This window comes from Dufourea novaeangliae, unplaced genomic scaffold, assembly GCF_001272555.1.
Source record: "Dufourea novaeangliae isolate 0120121106 unplaced genomic scaffold, ASM127255v1 scaffold177, whole genome shotgun sequence".
Lineage (NCBI taxonomy): Eukaryota > Metazoa > Arthropoda > Insecta > Hymenoptera > Halictidae > Dufourea > Dufourea novaeangliae.
The window spans coordinates 362,642-382,994 of NW_015374070.1; the positions used below are offsets into that span (position 1 = coordinate 362,642).

The 20,353-nt window shown below is 31.3% G+C and overlaps 1 protein-coding gene across 1 annotated transcript; it reads right to left on the reverse strand.

Moving 5' to 3' along the window:
• Nucleotides 1-2,936: 2,936 nt before the first annotated feature.
• Nucleotides 2,937-18,089, reverse strand: LOC107190349 (venom acid phosphatase Acph-1-like). The gene is made up of 7 exons (XM_015579143.1): nucleotides 18,051-18,089; nucleotides 8,306-8,433; nucleotides 7,798-7,905; nucleotides 5,717-5,982; nucleotides 4,473-4,756; nucleotides 3,496-3,704; nucleotides 2,937-3,241 (listed from the first exon to the last, which is right to left on the reverse strand). Exons 2-7 carry the CDS (start codon nucleotides 8,414-8,416, stop codon nucleotides 3,005-3,007), a joined length of 1,215 nt encoding a protein of 404 aa, XP_015434629.1. The 5' UTR covers nucleotides 8,417-8,433; nucleotides 18,051-18,089; the 3' UTR covers nucleotides 2,937-3,004.
• Between the last annotated feature and the right edge of the window lie 2,264 nt (nucleotides 18,090-20,353).

Below are 20,353 nucleotides of genomic sequence, written 5' to 3' on the forward strand. Positions count from 1 at the left end.
TGAGTTTTATTTTAATTCATTTTAATTGTTTCATTTTAATTTATTTTAATTAACTATGTTATATTTTGATCTATTATAATTACTTGAGTTTTATTATGATTTGTTTTAATTAACTATGCTTTATTTTGATTTATTCTAATTAATTGTGCTTTATTTTGATTTATTTTAATTCAATAAACTCAAGAAAGAAGCCATCCGCCGAGGGATTTCCATATTTATAGTATAAGCGTATTTAGATATCTAAGTTAGTTGTAAGATTATTGTGAAAGGTAGATAGATGGAACTTGTGTTTCCATCTATCTTCCTTGGGTCTCCACTTGCAGCAACCTCCACGTGGTGAGACCTGGTAATCGGTGTTATCCTCGATAGTTTTGTAAATCGAGATAATGCCGAGCGAATGGCTGCAAACCCATTGTAAAATAATTGTAATGCATACCGAGTAGTTATTACTTTAACTGCCGTTGTTTTCCACTTAGCATCAGAGAGAATCGGTGCTGTCCTTCCGAGAGCATCGACTCTATGAAACATATTCTCCTTCAGAGTATCTGCAATCGTTTTGTCTGTAATAATTGCTTGGTATACAGCTAAATGGGTTAGTTGTAAGTTAAGTTAAGTCGATTGTAAGAGTAGTATAAGTTCAAGACAGAAGACATCGATCATCCGCCGTGGGATCTTCATTTTCTTTTCAGGTAGACTCAAAAAAGAAGCCATCCGCCGAGGGAAATCAACATTAAAGCGTCTAAATTTCAGTTCCCTTTAAGTTATATGTAAGACTTTGTAAAACGGGAGGTAGAAGAAACTAATGATTCCATCGATGTAACTACGGTTACATAGGAATTGTTACACGTGACAACTAGAAGGGGCATTAGCCTTATCTACTCGATAATATTCGTAAGAAGATATTAAATTTCTTGCGAATTTTATCGAGTATTCAGAATAAATGCACTACACGTGGATTCGACTCAAATATCGCGGGCACAAATTATCGACATCTTCTACGGGGTAAGTGGACAGCTGTTCTACCGACTTTTCCTGCACGTCGTTGAGTCTTTAAACTGACTGTACTCCCCTTACAAGCCGTGAATCACGGCCCGTGATCCACTGACACTCCGTGCGCGCGGATTGCCATCATTTGGATGAATTTTTAAATGCTTATAACCAACGAATAAAGCATTCTTCGCGATTTCGTTATTCTTGATTTTCGTCTTATTTTGCCTCAAAGAATCACCCCTTCATTTTTTTTCCACTAATAGTCGAACACCCTGTATATATGTACATATCCCAACTCCCAACTGTTAAAACCTAAATACTCGCAATTTACATAAGTAGCATTTATGGTTGGCCAACGGTTGGGAGTTAGTTGGGATATGGTTAGTGTTTTTTCCTACAAATTCCCAACATAGGGCATACAACGAAAACTTGTTACAATTTGCCAACGAATAGCCAACGTTGGGCCTACAATTATTATAGTTGGTTAATTGAGTATAATGCCGCATCGGCATTGCAACGCGCTTTTTTATGTATACGAATATTTATTGATTTATCAGTTTTGTTTTATGTCATACAATAGCGTTTGAAACAAAGAACAGAATCCTGCGTGTCAAGACGCCAGCAAATCAACAGAATCGTGCGTGAGTCACATGAAGTCCGTGAAGTCACGCACGCGACCGCGATCTTCATTTGCCTAGACCAAGTAATTATTATAGTTTTAAAATGTACAAATTTTATTACATATTTTTTTTTCACGAGAAATCACGTACATGTTATTCGACTGTACCCTATACATGGTGTATTTTATAATTACATTCCTCGAAGATTTTACCGCTGATAATTTTTCCATTCATTCGCAATAAACTTATTGTAATATTTATCCATGTGAAATGTACTCGAAAATAGAATGAATAAAACAACAGACAAAATATATATAATATTCTACTCAGAAATACTCACGTACGTTCACTCCGCCCGAAGTTTCGCACAAAACTGAACTAAATTAAATTTCTTTCTTCAATTCGAAGAATACAACACGCAGTGGTCTCAAATAAAAATAGAAACATGAAATCGATGTGGGTACCCCGGTCCTGAAACAGTGTGGAACTTGCCAGTTATGAATACTAGGGATGTACAGCTTTATATGTCGAATAAATGAAAGGATAATAATTGGCAGAGAGAGTGTACGGGTGATTAGAGCTCGTTTATTGCAGTATTTCTGGAAATGCCGTTTATAGCCCCGAACGCTGCAATAAATGAACTTCTACTGTACTAAGGAAGAGAAATAAAAATTTAGTCCTCGGTTTCGTAAGTCTTTATTTTTATCGTAAAAAACGATACAAAGGAATATATTTATTAAAAAAGTTAAAGATATTTACGAATAGTACCATAAATCTGTATTAAATCGATTATATATCTCGTATACGCAGCGACATTTCTTGGAGTTAAAACGACCCCTATAATCGGTGACCGTCCCATCTCGCGATAATACTGAAATAATAATTAGTTAGGAGTTTACGTTTTGTTGTAGATGACACCACTGTACTTTTTCCAATAATTTTCTCAACTACAAATTACAGGAAAAAAATATTACATAATTATAACCGTAACAACCAGCTATAGTTAATGCAGAATATATATTCAGAATTCAACAATCAATCTACACAATTGTAAATAACACGTAATTATTATTTTGTTTAATTTTGTTGAACTTTGTCTTCTAAATATTGTTGTAAATTAAGAAATATTGAAATACTACAGTAACTGTAAATGCAATTCCACCTTTCTGCGCTGCGGAAAGAATGAAAGAATATAAATATTGATAGGAACAATTATGTTACAAATAAACATTCCATTTTCATATTACATTTATGTCTATGCCCTAAAAATTTATTTAAATTACAAACTAATTTAAATTATTGCATTGCATTCTTTATTTTTCTGGATATCTTGTCTTTGGTTCAACGAGATGAAAATCATCTCAAAGGGTTACACTTAAATTTTTAATTCATAATTATTCTGTTTTATAAGCTCTTGCAGTCCGTATCAAATTGTATCTCGTCAAATCTAGTTCCTCTGGTGACTTTTCATCTGCGTATTTTTTGGTTAAACCTTTGTCACACACTAGTTCTTCTTTAGACGGCATCAATTCCTCGGTTAATTGCAAGTACTTGTCCAAAGGGCACAGAAGGTCACAGTTCGGTAACTGGACTTCTTCCACTTTTGATGGAATGCCCAAATAATGGGCAACCTAAATATACAAATAAGTCATTAAAAAATAAAGTACGCAGAAATTAAGAAATTATAACTTGAATTTAACTAATAACTAAGAACATTATTGATTCTTCCAAACAATAATGAATATACATATCACAAAACATGCACATCAGGCTTGACTTTCATTTTGACAGAACATTGCCAACGACACATAAATATTCCATACTTGACCCCTAATACTTCAATAAGGAATAACATAAAATGACATGATTTAAAATTCTTTCATACCTTAACATAGTATTGGCTATCTATTTCGTGGAGTTCCATAAACACAGCACTAGAATATTCAGGAACATGGGGTTTATAGACCTGTAAAGCGTGTAGAACGGCAGCAATGTTAGTTTCATGGCCACTGTACAAATACATCAGTCGTTCATTTTCTGATGTACCCGTTACAAAATCCAGCATAGTTCTTGTCACACGTAGCAGATACGGTCCTGTAACATTAATAATATTATGTATAAACTTCTTTAAAAAAATAAATAAAATGAAATTAACTCGCATAGAGACGCAGAAGTAAATAGTTTTCGGTTTATAAAACATATTATCATTTGTGACTACAAGTGAAACACAAAACAAGGTTTATTTTAATGAGAATCATAGACGATTTGAACAATTAATACGAATCTCTTTATATCAAGGTGTCCATGAACATATACATATAAGTTAGAATTTTCGTAGAAATATTTAATAGAAACACGATATTTTATATTTCATTGTTCTCCACTTTCTTCACTCGGCCAATTTCAACATCAAAATTCATACTTGACTTTCAATTTAACTGAATTTACGTATGCGTTCAATGAGTAACTGGAAAATAAAGTTTACGATATTGAAATCAAAATAGTGTAGAAAATATTGATTTCTGGTGTACGGATAAAAAATTCTACACTGGGTCAAAAATGACTGACAATAAGCTAGTATAGAAACAAAAAAGCAATAAGATTAACACTAGAACTACCAGCGTTGAATGTATAATAAATTAAATTGTATAATATATTGATATATGCAATATATACTATAATGTACATAACATAATGTAGTATAATGTACAATGAGTAATAAATTAAAAGTCAACATAAAGTCCTACCAAAAGCACACTTGTGATTTTAGTAATTGTAAAGTAAGAAATTTAAAATCAGTCACTTTGATGGGGTTTGGTGGTTCTAGCGTTAATAAGGCTGAAATCCAGAAGAACATCGTACCTGCATAGAGTCTCCTCAGCAAAGGGGTAGAGCTGGCAATATCGTACGAGAATACGGTTGCATTCCACAATTCACCGTAAGGGAAGATTTTATACGCCCACTCTGGCAATGTGAGTCCAAATGAATATTCGGCCATTAATGTATGATAGATGTAATACATGTCCAATGGCGTGCTTATATTTTTTCCCGTCCATTCTGTGAGCTGTCGCATAAAGTCCTTGTAATTTGAAATTCCGCTTTTTCCTTGAGGCGATCGCAGTACTCTGTCGTATTCTGCCAAGTATCTGGGAACATAAGAAATATTCATACTTAGAAAATACAGTTCATAAATCGCGGTACAACGATAAAGAGGATTGTGTAAAAGCAAATCGAAAATGTGGAATATATTTTTTCGTAGGTAGTTTCATTTTACTAAAAAATGATTTTAAAAATTCATCAACTATTCGTTCCATTAAATACGATTTAGTTAACATGTCTGTCCATTACTTACTATGTATTCCTACTTTTTGTAAATGTTGATGTTGGTACGTTATTCTTTAATTTATATGGACCTTGTTATCTTCGATTATTGAAAAAAACATTTTTAATACTATCACACAGTCAGTCTTTATATATATTTATTAAAGTAACAGTAATGTGACATAAATGGACACATTGATCAAGTTATATTCACTTGCAAGTTTGACGAGTCTACAAAACCGGTATTCAAGAAAACGGAAACTCATGTTTTATTTCTAATTCGAAGTCCTATTCTATATTTACGTTTGTATAAATAATCATCTTGTTTTTGATACATAGTGGTTACGAACTGTAAAAATGTTTTATGTATGAAAAGTCCATTAAGTATATCAAGTTAAAATGTCAATTCAGTTAATAATAATGATCTTTGCAGTATTGCTTTTGTAATAACCTTTACTATAACATGCTACGTTTTCTATACATATTCATTATACTTTCAGAAGGCAATCTTACTGATTTATATTGATTTGGATTGCAAATTTTATTCATTCATATCAGTACACAAAACCCTACGAAATCCATGGATTTAACGAAAATAGTCAACTTTGTATTTAATATTTAACTTATCAAATCTCTTAATGATTAAGAGAAATTTTTCTGTGGGTCTATCTTTTAAGCAATATTCAATGAAAACGTGAATTTGCATAAAATTTCAAATGTTCAAATAGTCTATTTCAAATGTATGAAAGAGACCGCCTGCGGATTTTCGCTGTGTTGACACTTACAGAGGACATTCATCGGCGAGGAAAATGTTGTCTTCTATTCGGAGCAAATATCTCGCAGGAATCGGTTGCCAATTCAAATGATAATTCCATCTTTGTTGTTTACTCGGTGGGAATAGCGATGCGAGCACGAGTTGCAAAGACATTTTCGTCCTGTCATAATCGGAGCTAAGACCAGACACAGACTTCGGCGTATACGTATTCCCTATGAAGCCTCCGTATCTCTCAAGCATAATCTTTCCCAACTGATATTCCCGCCGTTTACCTTGCTGAAATGTACAAAATTTTCTGTCTACCAGAATTTTTTAAATGATCGATCTGTGAACTGTGTGTGGTAACTAAAAGTGTAACAATTTGTTTGCAATTCCTATTTACGTATCTTTATAATAATTATTTTCACCAACATTTTCTGATAAATGTTTCTCAATTTTGAAACAAAATTCGCAATTTGGCACGTAGTTTAGTCAAGATAACACATGCGCATTACTGTGCATGTGTATAAATTCAACCGAATGATTTCTTTTTTTTTGGGTCATAATTTAATTAAATTAATTCTAACCTGAGACAAATTAATAACTAATTGTATTATTTGTAAGAGAAACGTTTCAAAATTACATACGGCGGTCATTTAAGAAACATGAAAATACTTCCTTACACAATTATGGACTCAAAGCAATGATAAAAGAAACATTTAGAAAAAAATAAAAATTATTGAAATAAATGTTATACACATTTATTTAAGAGAAATAAAAAAGTTTTCTATTATTCATGACAGCAATACAATTACTTTAAACGGTAAATTTAATTTTCATTATGTAAATGGGGTGTGTCATGTGAATTACATTGAAAATAGCTACTTTGAAGAATTTGTAAACGTGCAATTAATGAACGGACATAGATGGTATGAATTGTAGAAGAAATTTATATATCACACAGTTAACAGTAAGAAGTTCTTGGTGCCAACTAACTATTCAGATTGCGGATCTTTATGTATTTATAGCTGACAAAAATTGTCAAAAGTCAATAATATACAAACTTTAATAAAATCCACACGACTACTATTTTATTTCCTACCTACTAGATCCATAAACGAAGGAAATAAAATTTTATCTCGGTCCAATTTTTTTTAATTTTTCTGTAAAAGTGTGTTGTTATGTTATTTAAAATATAAAAGTCAATATTAAAAGTCTGACATTCTTTTATAAGAATTATTAACATTTATGAAAGTATTAAAATTTTAAATAATATAGCAAATGGTGGAAATGATAACGTTTATTGTTAAACTGTGAATGTTTGAGTAAACACAGAAAAATTTTAAATAATTTAAATGAAATCAAATTTTGTTTTTTTCGTTTACGGATATACATAATAAGTCGAAAATAAGAGAGAATTCATTTGAATTTTATGAAAGTATTATTATTCGTAGCAATTCCATGAAGAGTGTTATATTATTAAGTTTTGAAGATTTTTGTAAGCTATAAACACATAAAGATGTAAAATTGTTACAGTGATTCCTCGATGAATGCGACATAAGCAACGGCGTTATTCCCGCCACTGGCGGGTCTCCTTCAGGGAATAAAGTAAACAGAAGCTAAGCAGAAACTTAGCTTCGTGCAACAAGCAAATTTATGAGGGGCTGAAAACCTTTCCGCTTTGCCAGGAATGCTCTGAAACAGACCTCAGTTCGTCGCATTGATCGAGACATTACTGTACATTGATCTAGTGACTAATATTTTCTACTGACTTTAAGTTGTAGAATAATATTATAAACCAGTGGTGGCCAAACTTTGTCAGGATAGGAGCCATATATCGTCTATCAGAAATGCTAGAGAGCCGCATCCTCTATTGAAATGGTATTAAATAGTGAGTTACGCCTACAATCTGTCTCTATATCACAACGCAAGTCAACAAACTTACGGAAATATTACATACATGAATATAGTATGTGTCAAGTTTATAAAAAGATATGGTATAAGTATATGGGAGCCGCAATAACCGTCTAGAAGAGCCGTATGCGACTTGCGAGCCCCAGTTTGGCCACCGTGGACATATGTAGACCATGCAAATAAAATAAAGTTACTCACATTAGTCAGTTGACCTCGACCCATCGGGGCGTAGCTAAAATTGAGGTACGGATCATTTGGATACCCTTCATTATCGATGTCCGGTGTCCTGTCACCGTGTCTGAACACCTATAAAGTAACAATTGGTATGCACACAAATTTTAAAAATCATTCATAATTCGTTTTATGTTACATATTATTAATGATATTTTACATTTAAAACAAAAACAATGTTTCTGATAATATCAGAAAAGATCCTTTTTTCGTATACATCTACTGTTACAACAACTATGTAACAAATATTATTCAGTTTACACTACCAACGTATGTTTGAAATCATTTAGACTCTATATCAGTAATGTTTAAAGAAATTACAGATTAAAATGAAAAATTAAAGCAAAGTTATAAATTAGAAGTCACGAGAAAATGTAATTTCAATCGTGTTCGTAAATGGAAACATACAGTCTCGTTTCGACAGAATTTTTTGTGCCAGACGCGCAAGTTATACAAAAATAATCGCGTTTCTTACCACGTTCACTTGTCGAAGTTCTGCTTGGATGGTTGTGACACAAATGATTGCCGCTAAACCGATGATTGCATATATTGGCGAGGCAGTTTTACAACCGTTGAACGATATCATGTTGGAAGCGTTTTTTTCTGAAATAACAAAAACAATACACTAAAATTAATTCTGAACACAACGTTTTTATGAGTATTAACTGGTTAAAAAACGATGGATATTGTTTTAGTTTGTGTTAGACTATTTTATTATATCTTTTACTAAACATTTCAATAAATTTTTAATTAGCTAAATAGTTTTCACATTAAAATATTATTACGTAACTGTTTGACTCGAATTCTTTGGTTTTTTTTTCGTTTTCTAATTAATGAAAATTAACATTGAATTCATGTATGTATCGTTCTTGCGTATTTTAATGTCAGCTCGGAGTGAGTGAAAATTACGACAGTCAATTTAAAATGAAAGGTATAATTGTCACGATCCAGTATAATTAAGCGTACCTACATACTATATAATTCCATATATCAGTTTTTTACTACATATATACTGTTTTACGACGATCGTGGAACAAGGTTTTAACGAGAGTCGATACATCTCAGGAACTGCTACGATTAATGAAGATATTTCACATTTGCATTAAAAAATGTAGCTCCACAGCATAGTCTACCTTCATGGTTGTATTTTACGTCGATTAGAAAACGAGAACTTCATTCTTTATAATTGTTGTCTTAGGTCATAAATAGTATATACCGCAGGTGTGCGAAACGTACATTTCCGAGGAAGCATGAAAAGCTACTAATAATTACAAAGAATACAAAACAATTTATGCTAATTGTGAATTATCATAGATAATACTACATTTTCAATAAATACATATGCAACAGTTTCGAGAATTGTGAAAATATTTAAGATACTTTTCGTGAATATAGAAACTTGCACAAAATGTTAAAAGATAATTGTGGCATTGACAAATATATTTGATGATATGGTGATGAATATGAGGTATGAATGGTTAAGTTAAGATAGTAATGTAGTAGTCAAGACCTTATAAATTAAGTGCATTTCATAGCCACGAGACTGAAATAAATAGTTATTACATTATAACTACATACAACATTAAAAAAAGGCAAACAGATTGAAAACTTTAAGTATGTAGAAACATATAATCATGTTAGAAATTTCCAGTTAGTACCTACTATTTTAATTATATTCAGATACATCACTGTTGAGTGTGCAAAACAATACTGTAAAAAGTTTCATGACGATTAATATGAAATTTACTCTACTTGGGGCCCAAGAAAAACCGCTACTAAAAGAAACAGATCTGTCATAATTTCAGTTCCGTAAATTGATCTATAAAAATCTGAATTTGCATAAAGATCCGCAGTACAATTATTAATAACCTGTTAACTTCTTCACTTTCATAGCAAGAACTAAAGGTCATGTTTTTCTTACGTTAAACAATCAAACCAATGGCGGCGACGCGTCCTGTACGAAGCAATTTCGTAATGACCGAAGTTTTGTTAACGACGCCGATCGAAACACTGTTCTTGTTGGCTACCTGCAAATGATTTTAAAGGACTGTAACACGTCAGGCGAGCGTGTCTTTTCGTGGAAAGGTTTACTAATCGTTGATTTCGGTCTCGTTACAGTACCCGGTAAAATACAGAATGGGACTCCCTGTTTCCCATACCCATCGGCTTTCATCATCTAGATATGTGCACGACCATAAGGAAAACCATACGATGGTTTTTTAGACTGTGACGTACAGCGTGACGACATTTCTGTAAAATCGATCACACTATTACAGGTATTTGAAACATTTCACGTAGAACAAAATTTCCCATTAGGTCATTTTCAATCTTCTTCTTACCCCATCGTCCATTAAGACACCGAGTGAGTCAATCAACCCAGAGGGTTCAAGTCACACGTAAATTATTCGTTTTGTGAGAAAATACTTCACATAAAGCGTTATATGTATAAAGTATCCTGCGAAGTGTAGTGCTATCGAGCAAAATGTAATTCTCCATGAAAAAATAAATTGAAAATAAAGAATAAAACTTGTTTAAAAGATCTGTTAAGAAGTTTTGTTAAGAAGTTCGTTTTAGAGAAAATCGACTTTGAATATTTGAAGAGATTCTCCTGATGAAAATGCGTCCAAATTCGAGTGCAGTTGAACAATTTTTACTCATACGTAATATTGCGGATAAAAATGATATATTATTGAAAATAGTCCGAATGATGTCGTATTTGGACTCATTTCCACTGGCAGAATCTCCTCAGTTCATTCGTGACACTTTCATTAATATATATTGAAAATTATAATAGTTTAAATTTTTATTTGTGCGTGATTCCTTATCTCGTCTTTGTCTGTTTACATTGTATGCCGTCTGTCGGTCGCTGGCCTTTGACGTTCGACGCTCGACGCTCGCCAGCACGTTTTTCCGAGCTGGCTGACTGGCCAAAGTTATTTGAAGATTTATTCAAAGTCTTCGGATAAAAGATACAAATAAAAGATGAAAATATCATCGACGCTATGAATAAAACACCCCGAATAAAAAAAGTATAAAGATGGCCCCTCATCGTGACGCAGTTTAAGTCCCTATCATAAATCCTTTGAAGGCAAAACAGCGTTGACGGCGTCAACTTGACGCTAACAGATCTGTTTTTTGATCGATTCATTCTATTCTACATTATCTACATATAATACTTATCATTTTAGGTGAGATTATTGAAGAAAATAAATGATACTATATGATTGACAGTATTTAAAAATACTAACCAGGTAGAAACAATCAATCATAGAAGGACACGTATGTATCAAGTTGACTCCATATCGATTTAATCGCGAGCAAAACGCCTACGAAACATTTTATTGACTTTATTTTTTTTTTATGCGACCAGAATTTACAATTCATAAAGGAGTAAAACATTTGTTTAAATTTTTAAATTAACATTTCTATGAACTATAAAAAAACCAATTTGACCTTCATATGTTCTCTACGCGATTACCTATAAAAAAAATTACCCACACCAAATTGTTTTGCACTCAAAAACATTCAATTTCTATCTGGAAAATTTTTCGATATCATCAATGATTTCGAAGACATTCGTGAGTATCGATTTAAATAATTCACCCTGTATATTATAAAAGAGACACTTCTACTTTTTTTATTAAATATCTATATGTTTATTTTAATAATTTTGCATTTAATTCATCGTAATGAATTAAAAGTTTACCTTAATCATTTATGTTTACTTATAACGTTTATTTTTATCATTATTCTTTTAATTCGTTCTAATGACGGATCATAATTAATGAGCCGTCTATGCTATCCGGTCAATATTCGTTGGTATCATTTTGCAATGTTTCCTGGTATTACATCATCATCGTCAGCGGATACTACAATGGACGTTACACTTGTGACGGATAATCTGAAAGCTCGTGTGATTATAATTTATACTGAAACTAAAACTGAAATTCAGAATTCATTGGGTACTTCAAACTTTTTTTGTAATTCGTAAATAACTAAAATCTTTTTATATACATAAATCGCACAGATATTTTTAATCTAAACAGTAAGAATATAATGAATCTACGTAATACGTCAACAATATATACTTAACCCTCTATAGCCCCGTGTGACTTTGGAGTCAGATACCGACGTATCGATATTATTTTGGTTTAATTTAATTTTTACACATCGTGTTCTATACATAACGGTATTTAGAGATTGACATTTGTTGGTATCACGTTACATACACTTTTTTATAGTCACGAAAAAATTCGAGCTATAAAGTGACAGAAATTACAAGTAACATATTTAAGACAATAAATACAAGAAAAACGCTTGAAACTAATAACCACCCTATACATGTATATTTCAAAATATTACATGCTTAGAGTCATGAAATTCATGAATACACATATATTTGTGCATTTCAATATGTTAGTTCATATATCTTTATTTTAATCTAAACAGTTAGAAGAGTCTCATAGTACAAAATGAATAATTTAATTTAACACAATGAAAAATATTTATATTTATTATATTTATTATATTTATTATATTTATTATATATTAATAATTATATATTAAATTAATATAAAATATTTATATTTATTATATATTATTATTTATATTTATTCAGTATCATTTACATTTTCAATCGGTTAACTGTGAAACACTCATTCGGAGTGAATTTATAATTTTACATAGTTAGAAATCATTGTTTTATTTATGCAATCAATATATATTCGGCTGAATATAATATATGTATACATATGTACACTAAATGAAAGGAAAATTGTACGCGCAATAGTAACCGCAGTGATTCATTATTTAGTTCTGCGGATAAATTATGTTGTGGTAATTCGTTACTTTTTAAATTACGGGACGGTTGACAAATAATTAATTATTTGAATTCTTATTTTACGAAAAATTGATAAGTTTAAGAATAGAATGAATGGAGAAATGAAAATAGAACTATACTTATCATCAATTTTTTATCGATTTTCATAATTTATTAGTTATACATAAAAGTAATGATGGTCGCATTTAAATTTGTATTGTAGTTTTATTTTATTTTATCGACGGGAAATCCAACTTTTGTCAGAATAGATGGCAAAAGTTATAGAAAGTGACGGCAATTGTTAACAGTAATAGATGGTGCAGTGATTATTCAATATTGACATAAATTTTTGACAATAAACAGGCATTACTATTGCATACAAATAATAGGAAGAACGGTAATTTGTAATTACATGTTGATATTACAATTGGCAAAGCAGTAAGGTAAAAAAGTTAAAAAAAAGTAATAGAACAATTATTATATGTGTAATTATTGTTCGTTTTAAAATTTTCATCGCATTATATTTAATGATACCGACGTGACATATTTAATACTATATCTGTGGTTACATAAATTTAAATGGTTAAGTAATATAAATTAATTGTTTATTTAGTTATTTCGTACCATTTTTATTCTAAACACGCGTTCCTGTGTGATTCCTACATTTAAATATATACCTAAACTGGCAACTATAAATCTGCACATACAGAATGGTTCACCTAAATGAGCTCCTCAATAACTCGTTACTTATTCTGTATTAATATCAATAAAGAAACATTGTCCACATTATGTCATGTTTGGTCTCACTTTAAGCAGATGAATCTCATCAACATGTTAAAAAAATGTACTGGTATCTCAGAAACTGTTCATTTTAAACCCTATACGATATAATACTTTTTTATGCAGTATTTGACACTTTATCGAAATTCGAGATGAGATAGAGATTCCGTTTAAAAAACTGAAGATCACCGGTATGTCTTGATAAAAATGTAACCCAGTAAAAAACATTATTGCATTCTACGTCCCCTTTGATACCATACAACTGTTGTTTAAAATATTTGTTCATACAGCTAATAATTTACGAGTAATTGAGATGGCGACGTGAGGTAAACCACCCTGTTTTAAGTTGCATGAAGCGACTTATATTTCCGAAAGAGATAAGTGTAGATAGAAGGAATATGAAAACTTCAAAGTGTACGATACAATTTACATTAGTGACATTCTAACAAACAAATATAGTGACCATTATAAATAACGAGATTAGCACTTTGATTAAAAATTGTTGTAAGTATACATGGAAAATAATATACACTTAAATTATCAAGTTATCAATAGATTGCGGATATTCGTGCATTTATAACGTCTCCTGAAATACAGAACGCAGTAAAAAATAGTTTCTAATAAAATTTAATAGCATTCAGCTATCATTATTAACATATTAAAACTCTTAGTATAAGAAACAAAATTTTGTCCAATTTTGCACATCATCCGCAGTCTAGTTATTATTTTTGTCCACTTCGCTTTTATTCTAGCAAACCGTCGTTGGTAACACGTTCATTGCAATTTCAGAAAGGAAAGGAGTAACATGACACATGACAGACCTCGTTTTCAAATTATTATCCACTATAAACTCACCTAATATTCGAGATGAAATAATTATCGTTCACAAATTATTATCCAATAATAGACGTACCGAATTATCGAACGATCGCGGAGATGGACATAGGACGACCACCGCGCGTGGTTCTTTATAAGCTTCAGGACGAACAAAATCGTTTAACTACAGCCGCATCGTTAGACAAACCATAAAATTTACAGTTCTACGCAAGTGATTTTTACCTTGCACAAGATTACCTAAAGATAAGCCGAGAATTTATACGAAAACTTTGCGATTTTGCGGAAGCAAGCTCGCGGTTACATAAACTCGGCGGATAATAGATAATGGTGAACAATATATTATCATTCTGATGTAATTATCACTCGATACACGAACAGGCCATTTTTCACCTTTCGAATCGTTAATCTTCAAGCGAACAACACGTTTTCGGGCTTTCATGGTTCTGTAGGGGTCTATTTGAATATAGCCGAGCAAATGTGTACAAACACGCTACCGTAGTAGAAATTGTACGAGAGAAAATCACGTCCGGGATGAGAAAAGTATGTAGTTGCTCTGACGTATACGTGTCATACAGTTCGAAACTTTTCAAGTGTACGTAGGATAAGAATGGAATGTTTGGGAGGACATCTGGTTTGAAGGTGTATAAAGTGTTTTTCACATTAGGGATTTATGGGTAAAGAATTTGGATATACAAACAGTGCAAGTGTTGTGTATTTTCAAAATGTTAGTAAAAGTGCAGCATATTTGGAATATCAGGTGGTTTAAGAGGAATAACAAAGTTACGGCAAAGAATGGAAATGAATGAAACTGCATAAGATCATTAGGAAACTAATAAACTTTTACGTTTCAAATTCTCATTAGTAATGAAAAACAAAACGTAACTGAAACTTTACGCTCATTGAAAAATTACGTAAAGTAAAGATTTTGTTACAGTGCAGGTAATTTGGAATGACGGCATTCCAATTTATCTTTACTTTACAGAACTGAAAAAAAGAATAGATAATAAACATACACAGAAATCACAGTATAGGAACAATGATCTTACATAAATATCAATTGTAAGTCTTAAAATTTACTTGCACTAATCGGTATTTCGAATTAGTAACATAGCATTAAAACATAATTCTATTATAATTCTATATATAATCTATTAATTTGCAAATAAATAGATTAAATGATTTACCCTAAAGTTTTGACTTATTTTAACCATGATTACAACGATTGTGTACTTGTTGAAAAACTTTTGTAAATTGACGTTCTACTCCACTGCAAATCGAGTCGAAAATGTTTAAATTACGCTTCGCCCACGAATCTCATTGGTCAAGAGGCCATTCGCCCCTATTATTTACGCTACTATAAATTAGATGACCTTAGAAGTTTGTTAGACACTTCGGTATTCCAAATTACCAATAGTATTCCAAATATGCTATAAAGCCGAGCCGCGATAACGTGTCTAGGGATGAGTTGTTCAGAATGATAACCTTTACAACATATTTCAAGGTCATTGAAATCGATTTACCTGAAATCTGATTACCTGAAATTGTTCTATGAATTAAAATAATTAAAAAGTTTCTTCTTAACACGTTTTCTTCAACTGTCCGCGACGTTCCGCCACTGTACTTTTACGCTTCTCCAGGTCGTTTTACCTTATCGTTTTAAATGTTGCAAATAACAAATTTTATAAATAGCAGTTAAATGGAGAAAAATTACAAGAGTAAGTAAGAAGTAACACATATTCGTGGAGGTTAAAATAAATTGCAAATAATTGAACCTATTAAACAGAATTCAGAGTTACAATAATACTAAGGTGACTAGACGTTCCGGATTGAGTTGTTTGTCCCGCATTGAAAACTGTCCCGGAAAGTGTCCCAGATTGGATATGTAAGTGTTTTAACATTTTTGCAGTGGCACAAAGTGACTGTTAATGTTTATAATAAATGAATTGGATTTGCATTATGTTTGCCAGGAACCTATGGTGCAACGGAAAAAGTTTTTCTAATGGTAAATCAGATTTGGACCTCAGAAAAAACACAGCTGAGTGTAGTAACGTTGAAAGCAATGCTACAAATTAAGTACAATTTTTCTAATTCCTGTAAAGAATTTTATAAGAATATTTCAAGTAATGTAGATGTAGTATATGTATAGTTATTTTTAATACTGAGACTGTTATTTTCCATTTAGTTAGAATTATTTAGAGTTTATTTTGAATTAATTTATCAGAAGTATACTTTTGTTTGTACATTTTATATTAATAAACATATAAAAAGATGGATCCAATGCATTTTAATTACACATAATTAAATAAACTAAGCGAATGGTGCTTTCAAAATGTGACATTTTTTTTTGGACATGTCCCGCATTGCAACCGAAAATATCTGGTCACTTTAAATAATACAATAATTGCTGAAAGTAATTTTACCGTACAATTTTAATGGAAAACAACACATGCTTCCAAACTTGTAGCCAGAAGTATTTTTGAAGCTTAATACAATTAGTGATCAAAATAATCCATAATCAAGACAATTAATAATCAATATCGGATAATCTTAGGGATCCTTATTTCAAGTGTATTATTTCATGTATTTTTACATTCACGTATACTATTTCACATATATATTTAAATACACGTGTATTAACATATCTGCATTTTGATTCGTCTTAATTTTTAGGATACAGTTACTGATTTTCAAAAACAAAATATGGTTATACAAGATAAATCTAAAAATAAATTTGAAAACTAAATATCCGAGAATTGCAGAACTCGCAATGAAGCATTTAAACATATCAGCAACATCAGTTGCTTCCGAAAAATGCTTTTCAATTGCTGGGAATATAGCTAGCTCCAGAAGAAGTCAATTATTACTCAAAAATGTAAATATATTAGTTTACTTGTATCAAAACATAATTTATTCAACAAATTTTGTTAATAAAAGTGATGTTATAATTTGTTTTTGTATCAACAACCTTGAAGCTTATGAAACCATAGCCTTGACCCATAAATTAATATCAACGTTCTAAAAATTGCATGAATTAAATAAGGATGCATTAATGCACAGGTAACTAAATACATATGTATACATGTATTTAAACGTGCGTGAAATAGTATACGTGTACCCATGTACTTAAAATGACACGGTACGTGTACGTGAAATACACGTGTACATGTGTGTTTTTAATACACGTTCGAAACCATGATCTCTAGATACTCTTCTTATCGTTGTGTTTTTGTTCTTTATCACAATGTAGAAGAAGTGAGTGATGAACAGTCAGAAATTTGTTTACTTATATTCATTGCATACAGTCTAATTTTATTCAATAACTTGTAAGTAGCAGATATTGAATACTAGGAAGTAGAAAATTATTATTCAAGCTTATACGACGATTTGTAGGCAAAAACACTTTCTTGTACAGAAAAAACCAATTACATCGCAGAATGAAAAAGTAAATTGAAAAAGCACAGCATGGGAAAATATTATTCAAATATTGCTTTCTTCACGTAGTCACGCTAAAATTTTAATATCCTACAGAGTAGCTACGAATTCCTTTTAATGACTAACAAATAGTCTAATGGAAAACATATTGTTTCTTATGTTCAATTATTTCAGTTTAATTCCTTTTATTTTTATTTAATATTTTTATCTAGTTTCTCTTATTTCTGTTTGATCCGATAAAAGACTATTTCAAGAATCCTAATAAAATTTATAGTTTTCGATGGGAAGCGAAAGACGCACCAAAGACTCTGATTCGGTAAGCAACATTATAATGTGTTTATTTATCTCTTACCCAAAATGCAGTTTCCAATTCAATTTGAACCACAACACGATGGAGTATCGAATGTGAACAAATACAATATTAATAACAATACATCCTTTGCAACGTTTACTACGAGTTTCGACGATGACTTATTGTCTATTCACCAATAACCATCCCAAACCGCGTACGGAATGTGACTGCTCCAAACATTGTACACGTAACATGAAAAAGGTACTTTTATCTACAGAAAGTAAAACGTACTATACATTTAAATGTGCCTGTTTTGTTGATAACGTATCTACGTATCAACCATAACTAAACGTATTATCTCAACAATTATGTGTTGAGCAATTCGCGATGCACCTGTACTACCATTCAACATGCGCGTGAAGGACAATCGTAAAGGAATTAGGAGCCTTCGATCAAATTTCATTTAGAAGATGTCTGAAGAAAAAGTATTGACGAAATGAAATTAAGTATAATGGTCCGTAAATAATATTTTCTGTTATTCAAGATTTCCAACTTACTTAGATTGTCACGTACAAACCATCATTTTCTTAATCACACTACAAGGACAACTATAGATTTTTTTAAACTTCTTAACATATAATTGTAACAGTTTTGTAATGATGTTTTATTTTTTAACAATAATTAACTACTGTATTGAATCAGGAACAATTTGAAAATGTTGCAAGTCAGAAGCGATTCTAATTAAGACAACCTTCTAATGTAACGAATTTTTAAAAATTAAAAATCTTTAAACCGTAAGTTTTTTTTCTTATTTTTTGTAATGGAATCTCAACTTTTGTATTGCTTTTTGGTATCCATCAGATAACAGTATTTTATTGAATAAGATATTGTTTCACATGGTTTGTATTTTTTTGGTACGAATTTTTTTGCTGTGCGAGTGTTATCGGTACACACTTGAAATCTTTTTGTATTAAATAAATGTGTCAAGTTGAATTTGTTGAAATTTTACATTACCAATTATACTTGTTGATTGTAAACGTTTTTCAAACTTTATGATCACAGTCTTCGAATCACAACGTACAGGTAGTCGATAACAATCGCAAGTGAAAGGAAAAAATAACTTTCACGACTAAAAATATAATTTTTGAAAGTACGATAACAATGTTTGGTAAACAGTGTGCATTATCTTTCGTCGAACGGAATCGATGAACTTCTCGTGCAACGTCGAATTTCCGAGGAGATAACAATAATACATTCACCCTGGCGTATGAATACCTACGTCAGGAAACGATAATTCGTAAGTAACGAGAACGGGTAATTACCCGTTTATTCTAAGAACTCATCGACCATGCTTGTCACGTGGCACCGTATTTAATCACGTAAGCAGAGTAAGCCTCAAAGCTGCAAAATTTGTAAATGATAAGGTTCCCGTCGTATCTGCATGCTGTTAGCGTGCATTCTACTGATACACGTGAAACAGGTTCACAGAAAGCAGGTTGTCGAAAGGTAAAATGATGTACATGATAACCTGTGATATAAAGATAAGCTACGGTGGCCTTGGAAACCAAGTTAACAGCCCACCGTATTTAGTGTAACATTTCGACAAGATGCTGCTAAAATGAATGCTGAACACACTAGTGAATCTTCATGATGGGTATATTGTGGTGTAAACGCTGTCGAAAAACGGCTCCTTTAGGATTTTTATAAAAGAAAACTACAACATACAGGAAAACAATCAGTCTGAGGTTTATTAATATACATTTTAAAATATAAAAATAATTCTTTGTATGTTATTTTGTTTAATATATACTGCAAAAACCATCAATGACTGTGATATTAAAAGTGTTTCTTAAAATTTATAGGATTGAATATCGTATCAAACACCTTTATTGAAGAATAATGAAAATTCGCTGATTGGTAGTGTTTTTCATTAAGAAATGTTAAATAAAAAGTGTATTTGTTAACCAAAACTTCTGAATCTGCTTGATACGATAACCATCCATATAAGTATTAAGGAGAACTTTGGTTTCTTGATTTCAGATGATGGGCATCCGTTTTTTATAACGTCACAGTCATTGCTGATTTTTGCAGTATATATTAAACAAAATAACATCAAAAAATTTGTTTCATGTCTTGAAGTACATATTAATAAATCCCAAACTAAGTGTTTCCTCTATGTATTATAGTTTTCTTTTATAAAAATCCTAAGGATGCCGTCTTTTCACTGCGTTTGCACCAAAAATTTACCCTTAATGGGAAAAAAAACATAAGATCGTTTCATTTCATAGCAATCCGACATTCATTTTTCCTAAATTCAAACAGTTTAGAGAGATCATTAACTGACTTCGCGAGGCGACTAGGGT